The sequence below is a fragment of the Caretta caretta genome, chromosome 1 (genome assembly GCF_965140235.1).
Source record: "Caretta caretta isolate rCarCar2 chromosome 1, rCarCar1.hap1, whole genome shotgun sequence".
NCBI classification, from domain to species: domain Eukaryota; kingdom Metazoa; phylum Chordata; order Testudines; family Cheloniidae; genus Caretta; species Caretta caretta.
The window spans coordinates 315,347,968-315,363,806 of NC_134206.1; the positions used below are offsets into that span (position 1 = coordinate 315,347,968).

The following is a 15,839-nucleotide window of genomic DNA, read 5'->3' on the forward strand; positions in this document are numbered from 1 at the left end:
TTTCAGTAACTGTCCAGAGGCATTAATCAGGATTGGGCTCCATTGTGCTAGGCACCATACAATAGGTGTAAATGGTGTACAAGGCTGACCCAAAGTTTTGTGGGGCCTATTCAGCTAACTCCCCTCCTATAACCAGGTCTGTCACCTCTTAGAACCAATGGCACCTTCCCTGTCTGCCTCCTGTCTTCCATCTGTGACAATCCCCCTGACCTGTTAGTGAGACGCCACAGCCCCTGTTACCCCTGCCTCCAGTAGTAGCTAAGAAAGCGAGAAGGTGGGCCTGGAGTGGAATCTTTGACGCAAGAGTCATAGCTAATAAATTCACTTACGTTAATAGCCCTCTAACGCTGGAATCAGACAAGCCTACAGCCACAGCTCTGATGCTCTCTGAGTTTTATGGGTCAGTTGTGTGTCTGCTGCTGTTACACCAGTAAAGACCTAAATTTTCCACTTGAGCTGTAGAAATAGAAGACTGGTCAAGGAATTTAAAGTAGTATGTTAAGGCATAGATGGAATGGGTCTTATTTGGATGAACTGCAGGTAACTGGTCCATTCTCTGAGTTCTTTGTATTAAATATCATCTCTCTGTGGGATTGGATTGTCTAGTTTTATGGAATATAAAATGGCTTATCAGTAAATATTTGTGTTTTGCTTTATCACCCAGATGTCTTACAAGCAGCTATTGTGTTATAATTAAAAACCTCTTCTAACTGAAAGCAAAATTGTCAATACCTAATTTTTTTTGAAGAAGTCTTTTAAAACAGAGAACACTGATCTTAATCAGCTTTGTATTAGATATTTATATTGTTGTGTCTTTTTTTAATCAGGTGCACAAGGAAGATAGACTGTAAAAGGGCTAATAAGCCAAACCATTGGCTGTGGAGTCCAGATGGTATATGCATTACTATTACTAGTGCACATCCTCAAAATATGAGCCACAAAGCCACTGGCAAGGTATGAAAAATCGACTTTTTGCCTATTGTATGCTTAAAGCACACATACAGTTGCTATAAGCAGCATATCAGAAAAATACATATCGATACATATTTGTTCGCAGTGGTAATTTGAAATTGTATTGAAAGAAGCCTACATCTACTCTTTTAGCTGCCATTTTTGCAGGCTGCAATTACAAAGAAGTGTAGTTTTTAACTTTAGCTGTATACAAAAGTGGCACATGCTGTTATGGTTGTCAAAATGCCTCTGTCTGAGTCTAGGCTACATTTGTCTGTATTATGGGGAATAGATTTTTTAAGTTGAAGTTAATTGATTAAACTTGTGTAGCTTTTGTTTATTTTTCAGTTTATAAAATGCACGTATCCAGGATGTTCTATAAGCACATGTTTGAAACGTTAAAATAATACACAACTCATTAACGTTAATTAAATGGGCCATCTCCAAGAGGGTTCCATGCCCTCTTAGTACCCACTTGCAGCTCACTTAGGCAGAAATTTGAGTCAACAGTTGAGCCTTAAACCATGCTTTGAAAGTCAACTTGTAATAGGAACACAGGAATTGTCATATTGGGTCAGACTAGTGGTCCGTCTAGTTCAGTGTCCTGTCTCTGGGAGTGGCAGATACCAGATGCCTCAGAGGAAGGTACAAAAATCTCTGCACTAAATCAGTATGACCCCAGTTAGTTAGAGGTTAGCTTTTAAGCCCTGAAGCATGAGAGTTCATATCTGTTCCAAAACCCTTGCATTTTGTTTTAGTATTTACTGTTACAACTCTGGGTATTCCTCATTATTCATATAAATATCTAATCCCTTTTTGAATCCGGCTGAAGTCTTGAAAGTCAGGCTCTGTTGGACCAGTGGAAGCAAGCTGCTGAGTTGGGATCACTGATAATACCCTGTCACTATCCCCAGATAGTGAAAACTATTAGTGAAAGTGTCCTATTTGATCAGGATTGATATGGTGGAGAGCAGAGAGAGTGAGAGAAGACACTCAAACCATATTGAGCTCCATTAGATAAAAATCTACAACTTGAATTGTACCTGAAAGTGAACAGAAAGCCAGGTCTCCCTCTGGACAACAGGTTTTATGTATTCTCTGCGGGTAATACACTAAAGCAAGCAAGCAGGCAGATACATTCTGCTCGAGCTGAGACTTCCCAAGTGGTCTTTGACTCTAGCTCTATTCTAGAATGCTTTGTGATAACCCAATCAGGAGGTAAGCAAGGTGTGAGTGTCGATAGGGAGCTGACCATTTTAATAAATCCATTGCTGGAGAATAATCTAAAAGAAAATCATCTGTCTGGGAAAAAGTCACAATCAAAACCGTGAAAAGAACATGGAAATCACCATCCTCCATTTAATTTACTCTTTCCTGTGATACATCCAAGCTTTTATTGTAGTCCATCTATTCACCACAGAAAGTGCTGTAATTCCTGCAGTAAGATGTCTCAGAGGGGAAAAAGAGGCTATCTAATTACTGACTGTAGTACCAGTGGCTGTGGAAAAGGGGGACAATGAGAAACTATAAAAACAGAACCAGTAACTAACACACCAATTTCCTGGAGCATCAAAATCCATAAAAGCACCCAGTCTCCATCTTAATCTGTCTCTGACCTTGCTCATTTTTGTTTGAGTGGTGGTTGTTTTTTGTGACATTTTTTCTAAAGTAGAATTATGCCTTTGTGTTTCCAGGTAGAACTGACTGTAAGTCCGTTGCCAGAGTTAACTGAAAGTGACATGCTTTGTTGTCAGTTTGGTGAAACAACCAATATTGCAAAGCTGAGAAATGGGACTATTATCTGTGATCCTCCCACTACAATTCCTCCCACTCCAAAAGGTCAAGGTAAGGACACTGTGCTGCCTCCCATTTATTTTATGTGGGATGATCACTACTATTGTAATCCTCCATTATCTATCATTTGCTTATAAGTTTTTCCAAGGTCAACCCATTGGGCTGAATTTTTTTCTTTTCTTGATCTCTTCCTAGTTTCAGCAAAAACCAGTGCAGTCACTTCCATGCATGAGGTTAGTGGAAAAATAGATTGGTCAAAGTTAAGTTTTTCCAACTATTTTTTGAACAGTTCTAGCACTTCCAGTGTTTGCAGCAGGAACTTGAAATGAGGCAGACGGGATCAGAGATGTGCCTTTTCCTGTACTCATGAAAATCTGTCCAGATTTGACTGACTTATCAGTCCCCCCTAAATTGACATTTGCACATGTGCAGTAGAGCTTGTTCAGCACTTGCTCCTAAATTTTATGAATTTCCAAAGTGTGCCTGCCTGTTTCCTTGCACCACAGACCATCCTTTCTCATCTGGCAGTTCCCTGTCTTATTCACTACACACCGTTCAAATTCTGTAACAAACTAGATGGGGTTCTGCAGGAAAAAATAGCATGCCATGTAATTAAAGATGCTATCATAATTCTGCATCCCTGTTTGTATGCAGTTGGTTTCCATGAGCAATCATAGTTCTTCTGGGGTTTTCTAGCTATTGAGTGCTTGACTTCATAGCAATGTTCCCCTAACATCTGTTCTTCTTCGAGTGCTTGCTCATGTCGATTCCATTCTGGGTGTTCATGCGGCCACGTGTGCGGCCGTTGCACGTTTTTGCCTTAGCAGTACCCGTAGGGCTGGCTGTGGCACCCTCTGGAGTGCTGCACTCAAGCCGCGGTATATCAGGCACTGCCGTCCCTACGCCCTCTCAGTTCCTTCTTACCTCCCGTGGTGGTCAGTCGGAGTGTCTTTCTTGCTTAGCAAGAGCTAGCCGTTTCTCCTTTTGAACTTTTTGCCTTAGGGCCTTTGTACATAGTTTGCATATAGTAGTGTTAAGTGGTTGTTAAGTGTGTGCTTGTTAGTAGTTAGGGTCCCAGCCAGGACTTTGCCCCAGGCGGCGCATGCCCCTGTCTCCCAGGTTTGTCCTTGTCCATGTTGATAAAGTTGATGTAGTTTGACTCCAGTCAGCACATAAAGTGTTATGGGAAGCCTATCAGGAGGAGCATTGGAGTAATCAAGGCATCTAGAAATAATAGAGGCCTCTGAATTTCTCACGAACAAATCCATCTGAGAGAGCCTTCAGAACCAATATGACGATGTTCAAAAGCCTCACAGGCACCACAGCAGAAGGCAATCTGTAACCACCAATGGCAATGGAATGATTGCTAGTAGAACGTGACAAAAATCCAGACACAACCATTTAGTCTTGAGAAGCTCCGCCAAGTTGAAATCATCCACACTGCTTTAGTTGTGAAAAATTCCAAAAGGACTAGGATGCATTCTAATTGGAAGGACACTGATTTGCAGATCTCATTTTAAGTTCTCTGCAGTAGGAGTTGGATACAAACCTAACTGAAATTTTCCACAAAACCAATGGTAGGTAAAGTGATCTTACAGCCAAGCTGCCATCACTCTTTCAAGAAATTATTTGAGGAAAACACAGTTTGCAGTTGCTCAATAGCTTATGAAATAGCTTGTCACAGGAGTTTAATGATTTCTGCAAGAGGAATTGTAAAGATCCTCATTGTAGAAAGCCCCAATTTCTAAAGATACTTTTTCTATTCTTTGTTCAGTAATGATCCAGATTAGAAATACATTCATGGGGAAGTTATGTACAATGAGCCAAAGGTTCAAAGTGCTAGTTTAATATTTCAGGCATTACTGTAGTTACTGAATAACTTGTACAAGGTTGACTTGTTCTAATTCATATGAGTTTATAGAGTTTGATGCACAAGTCGTACAAGTAATTTTACAGGAAGAAATATCCATACTTTATGAAAATATTTTCTTAGAAATAACTCTTCTATAATTTTTTTCTTCTGTATTCAATTCTCATTTTCCTTATTACCTCAGTTTTCATCATTCTAGTACATTCTTAAGGCATTTCCATACTATAATACTATTCTGTAATGTTGCCTACTTGCTGTTTCTCTTTATGTATCCCATCCTATCTTTGTACCATCAGTGACTGAAAATTTAGTAAACATTAAGAACAAATAAAATTAGTTATATCATGAGTGTAAAAGTTTTAACCTTGTGATTCCAGTGAGGTGTTTGAACAAATAATAAAAACGTCATAGAATCATAGAATATCAGGGTTGGAAGAGACCTCAGGAGCTCATCTAGTCCAACCCTCTGCTCAAAGCAGGACCAATCCCCAACTAAATCATCCCAGCCAGGGCTTTGTGAAGCCTGACCTTAAAAACTTCTAAGGAAGGAGATTCCACCACCTCCCTAGGTAACGCATTCCAGTGTTTCACCACCCTCCTAGTGAGAAAGTTTTTCCTAATATCCAAGCTAAACTGCCCCCACTGCAACTTGAGACCATTACTCCTTGTTCTGTCATCTGCTACCACTGAGAACAGTCTAGATCCATCCTCTTTGGAACCTCCTTTCAGGTAGTTGAAAGCAGCTATCAAATCCCCCCTCATTCTTCTCTTCCACAGACTAAACAATCCCAGTTCCCTCAGCCTCTCCTCCATAAGTCATGTGTTCCAGTCCCCTAACCATTTTTCAGAGTAGCAGCCGTGTTAGTCTATATTTGCAAAAAGAAAAGGAGTACTAGTGGCACCTTAGAGACTAACCAGTTTATTTGAGCATAAGCATTCGTGAGCTACAGCTCACTTCATCGGATGCATTCAGTGGAAAATACAGTGAGGAGATTTATATACACACAGAACATGAAAAAATGGGTGTTATCATACACATTGTAAGAAGAGTGATCACTTAAGATAAGCTTTTACCAGCAGGTTTCAGAGGAACAGCCGTGTTAGTCTGTATTCGCAAAAAGAAAAGGAGTACTTGTGGCACCTTAGAGACTAACCAATTTATTTGAGCATGAGCTTTCGTGAGCCACAGCTCACTTCATCAGATGAAGTGAGCAGTGGCTCACGAAAGCTCATGCTCAAATAAATTGGTTAGTCTCTAAGGTGCCACAAGTACTCCTTTTCTTTTACCAGCAGGAGAGCGGCGGAGGGAGGGGGAGAAAACCTTTTGTAGTGATAATCAAGGTGGGCCATTACCAGCAGTTAACAGGAACGTATGAGGAGCGGTGGGGGGCGGGGGAGGAATAAACATGGGGAAATAGTTTTACTTCGTGTAATGGCACATCCACTCCCAGTCTCTATTCAAGCCTAAGTTAATTGTATCCAGTTTGCAAATTAATTCCAATTCAGCAGTCTCTCGTTGGAGTCTGTTTTTGAAGTCTTTTTGTTGTAATATTGCGACCTTTAGGTCTGAAATCAAGTGACCAGAGAGATTGAAGTGTTCTCCAACTGGTTTATGAATGTTATAATTCTTGACAACTGATTTGTGTCCATTTATTCTTTTACGTAGATACTATCCAGTTTGACCAATGCACATGGCAGAGGGGCATTGCTGGCACATGATGGCATATATCACGTTGGTAGATGTGCAGGTGAATGAGCCTCTGATAGTGTGGCTGACGTGATTTGGCCCTATATTGGTGTCTCCTGAATAGATATGTGGACACAGTTGGCAACGGGCTTTGTTGCAAGGAGAGGTTCCTGGGTTAGTGGTTCTGTTGTGTGGTTGCTGGTGAGTATTTGCATTAGGATGGGGGGCTGTCTGTAGGCAAGGACTAGCCTGTCTCCCAAGATTTGTGAGAGTGATGGGTCGTCCTTCAGGATAGGTTGTAGATCCTTGATGATGCATTGGAGAGGTTTTAGTTGGGGGCTGAAGGTAATGACTAGTGGCGTTCTGTTATTTTCTTTGTTGGGCCTGTCCTGTAGTAGGTGACTTCTGGGTACTCTTCTGGCTCTGTCAATTTGTTTCTTCACTTCAGCAGGTGGGTATTGTAGTTGTAAGAACGCTTGATAGAGATCTTGTAGGTGTTTGTCTCTGTCTGAGGGGTTGGAGCAAATGCGGTTGTATCTTAGAGCTTGACTGTAGACAATGGATTGTGTGGTGTGGTCTGGGTGAAAGCTGGAGGCATGTAGGTAGGAATAGTGGTCAGTAGGTTTCCGGTATAGGGTGGTGTTTATGTGACCATCGCTTATTAGCACCGTAGTGTCCAGGAAGTGGATCTCTTGTGTGGACTGGTCCAGGCTGAGGTTGATGGTGGAATGGGAATTGTTGAAATCATGGTGGAATTCCTCAAGGGCTTCTTTTCCATGGGTCCAGATGATGAAGGTGTCATCAATGTAGCGCAAGTAGAGGAGGGGCACTAGGGGACGAGAGCTGAGGAAGCGTTGTTCTAAGTCAGCCATAACAATGTTGGCATACTGTGGGATCATGCGGGTACCCATAGCAGTTCCGGTGATTTGAAGGTATACATTGTCCCCAAATGTGAAATAGTTATGGGTGAGGACAAAGTCACAAAGTTCAGCCACCAGGTTTGCCGTGACATTATCGGGGATACTGTTCCTGACGGCTTGTAGTCCATCTTTGTGTGGAATGTTGGTGTAGAGGGCTTCTACATCCATAGTGTCTAGGATGGTGTTTTCCGGAAGATCACCGATGGATTGTAGTTTCCTCAGGAAGTCAGTGGTGTCTCGAAGATAGCTGGGAGTGCTGGTAGTGTAGGGCCTGAGGAGGGAGTCTACATAGCCAGACAATCCTGCTGTCAGGGTGCCAATGCCTGAGATGATGGGCGTCCAGGATTTCCAGGTTTATGGATCTTGGGTAGCAGATAGAATGCCCCAGGTCGGGGTTCCAGGGGTGTGTCTGTGCGGATTTCTTCTTGTGCTTTTTCAGGGAGTTGCTTGAGCAAATGGTATAGTTTCTTTTGGTAACCCTCAGTGGGATCAGAGGGTAATGGCTTGTAGAAAGTGTCCACGTATCTATTCAGGGGACACCATCACAGGGCCTAATCACATCAGCCACACTATCAGAGGCTCATTCACCTGCACATCTACCAATGTGATATATGCCATCGTGTGCCAGCAATGCCCCTCTGCCATGTAGATTGGTCAAACTGGACAGTCTCTACGTAAAAGAATAAATGGACACAAATCAGATGTCAAGAATTATAACACTCATAAACCAGTTGGAGAACACTTCAATCTCTCTGGTCACTCGATTACAGACCGAAAGGTTGCAATATTACAACAAAAAGACTTCAAAAACAGACTCCAACAAGAGACTGCTGAATTGGAATTAATTTGAAAACTGGATACAATTAACTTAGGCTTGAATAGAGACTGGGAGTGGATGCGTCATTACACAAAGTAAAACTATTCCCTCCTCCCCCCGCCCCCAGACGTTCCTGTTAACTGCTGGCAACGGCCCACCTTGATTATCATTACAAAAGGTTTTCTTCCGCCCACCCACCCACCCACCCATCGCCGCTCTCCTGCTAGTAATAGCTCATCTTAAGTGATCACTCTCCTTACAATGTGTATGATAACACCCATTTTTTCATGTTCTGTGTGTATATAAATCTCATCACTGTATTTTCCACTGAATGTATCTGATGAAGTGAGCTGTAGCTCACAAAAGCTTATGCTCAAATAAATTGGTTAATCATTTTTGTTGCCCTCCGCTGGACTCTTTCCAATTTTTCCACATCCTTCTTGTAGTGTGGGGCCCAAAACTGGACACAGTACTCCAGGTGAGGCCTCACCAATGTCGAATAGAGGGGAACGATCACGTCCCTCGATCTGCTGGCAATCCCCTACTTATATAGCCCAAAATGCCACTGGCCTTCTTGGCAACAACGGCACACTGTTGACTCATGTCCAGCTTCTCGTCCACTGTAACCCCTAGGTTACAGGTCTCCTTTTCTGCAGAACTGCTGCCTAGCCATTCGGTCCCTAGTCTGTAGCAGTGCATGGGATTCTTCCGTTCTAAGTGCAGGACTCTGCACTTGTCCTTATTGAACCTCATCAGATTTCTTTTGGCCCAATCCTCTAATTTGTCTAGGACCCTCTGTATCCTATCCCTACCCTCCAGCGTATCTACCTCTCCTCCCAGTATAGTGTCACCTGCAAACTTGCTGAGGGTGCAATCCACACCATCCTCTAGATCATTAATGAAGATATGGAACAAAACCGGCCCGAGGACTGACGCTTGGGGCACTCCACTTGATACCAGCTGCCAACTAGACATGGAGCCATTGATCACTACCCGTTGAGCCCGACAATCTAGCCAGCTTTCTATCTACCTTGTAGTCCATTCATCCAGCCCATACTTCTTTAACTTGCTGGCAAGAATACTGTGGGAGACCGTGTCAAAAGCTTTGCTAAAGTCAAGGAACAACACGTACAATGCTTTCCCCTCCTCCACAGAGCCAGTTGTCTCATCATAGAAGGCAATTAGATTAGTCAGGCATGACTTGCCCTTGGTGAATCCATGCTGACTGTTCCTGATCACTTTCCTCTCCTCTAAGTGCTTCAGAATTGATTCCTTGAGGACCTGCTCCATGATTTTTCCAGGGACTGAGGTGAGGCTGACTGGCCTATAGTTCCCAGGATCCTCCTTCTTCCCTTTTTTAAAGATGGGCACTACATTAGCCTTTTTCCAGTCGTCCGGGACTTCCCCCGATTGCCATGAGTTTTCAAAGATAATGGCCAATGGCTCTGCAATCACATCCGCCAACTCCTTTAGCACTCTCGGTTGCAGCGCATCCAGCCCAATGGACTTGTGCTCGTCCAGCTTTTCTAAATAGTCCCAAACCACTTCTTTCTCCACAGAGGGCTGGTCACCTCCTCCCCATGCTGTGCTGCCCAGTGCAGTAGTCTGGGAGCTGAACTTGTTCGTGAAGACAGAGGCAAAAAAAGCATTGAGTACATTAGCTTTTTCCACATCCGCTGTCACTAGGTTGCCTCCCTCATTCAGTCAGGGGCCCACACTTTCCTTGACTTTCTTCTTGTTGCTAACATACCTGAAGAAACCCTTCTTGTTACTCTTAACATCTCTTGCTAGTTGCAACTCCAGGTGTGATTTGGCCTTCCTGATTTCACTCCTGCATGCCCGAGCAATATTTTTATACTCTTCCCTGGTCATTTGTCCAATCTTCCACTTCTTGTAAGCTTCTTTTTTGTGTTTAAGATCAACAAGGATTTCACTGGTAAGCCAAGCTGGTTGCCTGCCATATTTACTATTCTTTCTACACATCGGGATGGTTTGTCCCTGTAACCTCAGTAAGGATTCTTTAAAATACAGCCAGCTCTCCTGGACTCTTCTCCCCCTCATGTTATTCTACCAGGGGATCCTGCCCATCAGTTCCCTGAGGTTGTCAAAGTCTGCTTTTCTGAAGTCCAGGGTCCATATTCTGCTGCTCTCCTTTCTTCCTTGTGTCAGGATCCTGAACTCGACCATCTCATGGTCACTACCTCCCAGATTCCCATCCACTTTAGCTTCCCCTACTAATTCTTCCCGGTTTGTGAGCAGCAGGTCAAGAAGAGCTCTGCCCCTGATTGGTTCCTCCAGCACTTGCACCAGGAAATTGTCCCCTACACTTTCCAAAAACTTCCTGGATTGTCTGTGTACCGCTGTATTGCTCTCCCAGCAGATATCAGGGTGATTGAAGTCTCCCATGAGAACCAGGGCCTGTGATCTAGTAACTTTCATTAGTTGCCGGAAGAAAGCCTCGTCCACCTCATCGCCCTGGTCCGGTGGTCTATAGCAGACTCCCACCACGACATCACCCTTGTTGCTCACACTTCTAAACTTAATCCAGAGACTCTCAGGTTTTTCTGCAGTGTCATACTGGAGCTGTGAGCAGTCACACTGCTCTCTTACATACAATGCAACTCCCCCACCTTTTCTGCTCTGCCTGTCCTTCCTGAATAGTTTATATCCATCCATGACAGTACTCCAGTCATGTGAGTTATCCCACCAAGTCTCTGTTATTCCAATCACATCATAATTCCTTGACTGTGCCAGGACTTCCAGTTCTCTCTGCTTGTTTCCCAGGCTTCTTGCATTTGTGTATAGGCACTTGAGATAACTTGCTGTTTGTCCTGCTTTCTTAGTATGAGGCAGGAACCCTTCCCTCTCGCGCTCTCCTGCTTGTGCTACCTCCCGATATCCCACTTCCCCACTTACGTCAGGGCTTTGGTCTCCTTCCCCCGGTGAACCTAGATAGAGCCCTCCTCACTAGGTTAGCCAGCCTGCTTGTGAAGATGCTCTTCCCTCTCTTCGTTAGGTGGAGCCCATCTCTGCCTAGCACTCCTCCTTCTTGGAACATCATCCCATGGTCAAAGAATCCAAAGCCTTCTCTCCGACACCACCTGCATAGTCATTCGTTGACTTCCACGATTCGACAGTCTCTACCCAGGCCTTTTCCTTCCACGGGGAAGATGGATGAGAACACCACTTGCGCCTCAAACTCCTTTATCCTTCTTCCCAGAGCCACATAGTCTGCAGTGATCCACTCAAGGTCATTCTTGGCAGTATCATTGGTGTCCATATGGAGAAGCAGGAAGGGGTAGCGATCCGAGGGTTTGATGAGTCTCAGCAGTCTCTCCGTCACATCGTGACTCCTAGCTCCTGGCAAGCAGCAGACTTCTCGGTTTTCCCGGTCAGGGCGGCAGATAGATGACTCAGTCCCCCTGAGGAGAAAGTCCCCGACCACCACCACCCACCTCCTTCTCTTGGGAGCAGTGGTTATGGAACCCCCATCCCTGGGACAGTGCATCTCATGCCTTCCAGTTGGTGGAGTCTCCTTCTGTTCTCTTCCCTCAGATGTATCATCTGGTCCACTCTCCGTATTAGTACCTGTGGAGAGAACATGAAAACAGTTGCTTACCTATATCTGCGTTGCTGGTACATGGACGCTCCCCTTTCTTCTTCTGGAGGTCACATGCTGCCAAATTTCTTCACCATCGTCCTGTCCCCACTGCACAGCCTGCTCTGAATTTTCAGAACATTGTGTCTGTAGAAGCATATCCTGACGTCTGTCCAGGAAATCTTCAGTTTCTCTTATGCAGTGCAGGTTCGATACTTGTTTCTCCAGACCGTGAACCTTCTCTTCCAATATGGAGACCAGCTTGCACTTTGTACAGACAAAGTGGCTTCTGTCCTGTGGAAGAAAGACAAACATGGCACATCCTGTGCAGGTCACAACAGCTGAACACTCCCCATCCATATTACCTTCCTTCTACGAGCTTCCTCAGGAGTTGTAGTGACTACTCAGAGAAGCCAGCAAGATGTAAGCCTCAGTGGGGTCTCCCCAGGCGAATTCCCAGGCGAACTCCCTCTGTTAGCCTCTCTGCTGTTCACCGCTCAGCTGGTTCGCAGCTGACTGGCTTTTTATAACAGTCAGGCCCACTCAAGGCTCACCTGGAACAAAGCACTCCCAATTCACACTTTTCAAACAACCAGTCAAGCACACAGTCATTGCACCGTTCTACACAAAGTATTCAACAACTTATTTACTTTTTTTTGACAGATCACGTTTCAGTTTCACTAACATTAACCTTCGGAGAGGAAAAGATGTTTTTTGCATCAGCTACATATCCTTTCTATGACTGTGAAGAAGCAATGAATCTTTCTGCAAATTTGCCGTGAGTATTTTATCTTCTTAACTTAAGTTGTTGCATCATGCTGTATGTGTTCAGGTAACTGAACGGTTTAGTTAAGACAGCTGAATCCTTCTATAGCAGATCCTCTGGCACAGTCAGCATTCCCTGATAAGTCCTGTTGGCATCCAACTTGCAGACTCAAACTGTAGAATCAGACATCTAAATTATCTGATTTGCAAGCACAAACTTTGACACAAACTTGACCTACCTGGGAGTCCAGGGCTTTCAGACCTCACAGATTCAGGCCCAAAGTTCCTGTGATCCATGTTGTGGCTTTTTCATGCATGCTGCTGTTCAGGAGAGGCAAGTTACCAGACTAGGTTCTTTAATTATTCTCACTATGAAATTGTGAACTCAGCATAGTAGGGATTTTGTAGCAAATTGCTCTACTTTCTATGACTAAAAATGGAGTTTGTTGGGTTTTGGTTTTTTTTACAATGAAATTTGAATGTTTAGGACCAAAAAAAAAAAAAAAACATGGGTCTTGTCATGACCCCTCACGTTATATTTGTAGATGTTATTCCTGTGCAAGCAGTAGATGGAATTGCCGGTGGGACTGGAAGAATCATATCTGTGAAGACTCATCTTTGGAAAAGGATGTGATCAAACAAAATATGGTAAAAATTTAAAATTAGAATAAACAGGTTTTATTTGAACACTTTTTCATATTTTCTTTAGCATTGCTACCAGATCAATTGGTTGGACTTGGGTATTAAATAAAAATCACGATTCTAAAGTTAACTTCAGAAATACAATTTTTTTGTGACTTTAAGTGGGGTTGGGAATGTAGAGGTGTGATTAGGGAGGGGAAGCAAGATAGAATAATTTCTTAGGGGATATTTTTGTTCATTTTACTGTTTTGCTTTAATGGGAAGAATAAGATTTCAGGGCTGGGAAAGATAATCAACTACAGCTTTGGCATATGCTGTAGTCATTTTTAGTGTGTCTAATTTGAAAGGGTGTAATCAAATCTGTCACTTTATTTTAAGCATGGAGTTCTTCAGAACAAGAATGCCTTTGTCAAAAGGCTGTTGAAATTTGTTGTGATGGAAGATTTTTATTTTAAATGTTTATCTCCCTAGGAGGAAAAATGCCCACAGTTTCTAAATCCCAACCCTCCAATAATACCAATGGAGTTCCCAACAATAGTTCATTTTGAAGGAAAGAATCTAGAGAATTATCAGGTAAATGAATTAATTCCAAGTAGTCATTTGACTTATAGTTTAATTTCAGCGCTCATCCTAAATTCCTAAGACATTAGTATATGTTTCCTCTGGGTAATGTTACTGATTTCAAACCCCTCCCATTTAAAATGTATGTGTAACTATTAATTATTGTAGGCTGCCCATAAATGAGTAACCCATGCACTGCCAGGATACATTTTTTTTCTCTGTACTTGCTTTCAGAAATCAAAGGTGAAATAGGAATGAAGGAGAAACTTTATTCACTAAAAGTTCAGTTGCTAAATAGGGACCATATTCTACAGTGATCTTGGCGTAAACCTCCCATTGACGTCAGGATGGATCAAGGGTAGTGTTGGTCCTAGTTTTGTAGATGTGACCCATAGATCATAATTTGGCCACTTGTGCAGAATGAGTTTGATACCCCTGCCAAATGAGTTTGATAGGGGGTACCTGGAATGATGAAAATTTCAGAGCTGGGGACCTGGCAGCTACCAGAACTTTTTTAACCTTTTTCTTGTTGGTTAGTACCCCAGTGGATATCCATTATGTTTCTCCTGGATTGCCTATTTGAGGTGTCTTTGCAATGACAAATGACAGGTCCCTCAAGGGTGAAGGAAGTTTTCCTTTGTTTGTGGTATTTTGAGGTGCCAACCATTATAGTGAGTTTTAATATCTCCATCAAAAATAAGAATGGAAGAGAGGTGCATTCAGAAGAGAGATGAAGATTTGGGATCTCTAGTTCTTATGGCTGATGCCTGTTTATCTCCCAGTGAGTGAGGAGAGAGGATACTTTTGAAAATGCTGTTCATAATTCTTGTAATAGGCTGGGGATGGATGAATCACACACCATAAGATTTTTGTTTTGGATTCTTATCTGTACCAAACAAGTTCTTGACCTGGGGACAAATGCTCCTCACTAAATGGAGCTCCTGGTGGAAGCATTTGTTGAAGAGCAAACAATGGATCTTTAGGTTGCTTTAAATAGGGGAAACTGCTGTTTTTCTGTCTCTCCCTTTGAAAAAATTCAGTAGGATGTTAAAGTAAATCCAAGCTATTACAGTACCTCAGGGGAAAACTGCTACCAGAACAAGCAGTTGAGACAGGTGCTGAATTGGGAATTGGATGCTGGTCAGTTGTTTTACTTTTAAATTCTAAGAGAAAATTTAATCTGAGTACTCAAAAGCCAGGCAGGTTTTCACAATGTGAAGAACTGAAGGCTCCACATTAAAGGTGTGCTAGATAGCCCTCACATACAGTTCAGTTTGTTTTTCCACCATGGAATCTTGGATACAAGATTCTCCTGTCTGGATGTGCCATCCTCTTCTGTAAACATTCATATGTAAACCACTGGTCAGTGTGTGTTGTCCTATATGCTCAACTCACAGAGGATTCAAGTCTCTGATAGTCCTCAGTTAGGCAGCTTGGTTGTTTACCTCAAACTGTAGAGATGCATTTTAATTCTGGAGGTGCCTAGTTCAGTCGTTGATGTCAACCAAGATAGCAGTCATCACATATATGTAAACATACACCATTTCCTGGGTTGTTCTGTCAGGAATGTGAGAGGCTGAAATACAGCTTCAGCAACATAATTTGAAGATTATTGAAAAAAATTATTGTGTATTGTAGTATAAAGTGGAGATGAGTAAGGAAAGTGTCAGGCAATATTCCTTTAGAAAGAAGATCTCTGATGAAATTTAGCAATTGGATGAGTATAAAAACCTTGTACAACTTGGAGTAAGGCAATCCTTTGTGTGTCTTGGGGTTGGGTGAATGGTGTCTGAGGTGAAAGAGTGGTTTTTAGAGCTAGTCAGGAAGTTATTTTTGCTTTCCTCAAAATTTCCTGTAGTGAAATATTTGAGGAAATATTTTAAGGTAGAATATTCTTTAGCAGCTTCTGGTGGGGTTTGTTTTTGTTTTTTTGTTAAAAAATACAGTCAGTGGAAAGCAGACACTTCAATGAAAATTCATTTTGTCAAAAATCCAATTTTCCATTAAAAAAAAAAAAAACAATTTTAACAGAAAACTTTAGACCACCCTAGAGGCCTTGTCTTCATGGCTTTGATGTTTAAATGCATTGGTCAGGGAGCCTTGTTTTTAGTTTCTGTAAATAAATCTTGTTCGCTATATTGAAGACATTTTAATCTATTCAGCAGTGAAGTCCTGGGACATTCTCCTGCCACTGCCTTTATTTATTTATTTAAAGCTTCAGGAGAAGCCTTTTT

General features: G+C 42.5%; 1 protein-coding gene across 3 annotated transcripts in view; it reads left to right on the plus strand.

Annotated features, from left to right (window-relative positions):
- The window catches only part of PLXNB2 (plexin B2), a 338,143-nt gene that overhangs the window by 260,766 nt on the left and 61,538 nt on the right, over window positions 1-15,839 (plus strand). For all 3 annotated transcript variants that reach the window (XM_048836863.2, XM_048836862.2, XM_048836861.2), the window contains 5 exons: window positions 828-954; window positions 2,646-2,796; window positions 12,301-12,415; window positions 12,948-13,050; window positions 13,516-13,617. In XM_048836863.2, coding sequence (XP_048692820.2) covers window positions 828-954; window positions 2,646-2,796; window positions 12,301-12,415; window positions 12,948-13,050; window positions 13,516-13,617 — 598 coding nt within the window. The remainder of the gene's footprint in view (window positions 1-827; window positions 955-2,645; window positions 2,797-12,300; window positions 12,416-12,947; window positions 13,051-13,515; window positions 13,618-15,839) is intronic.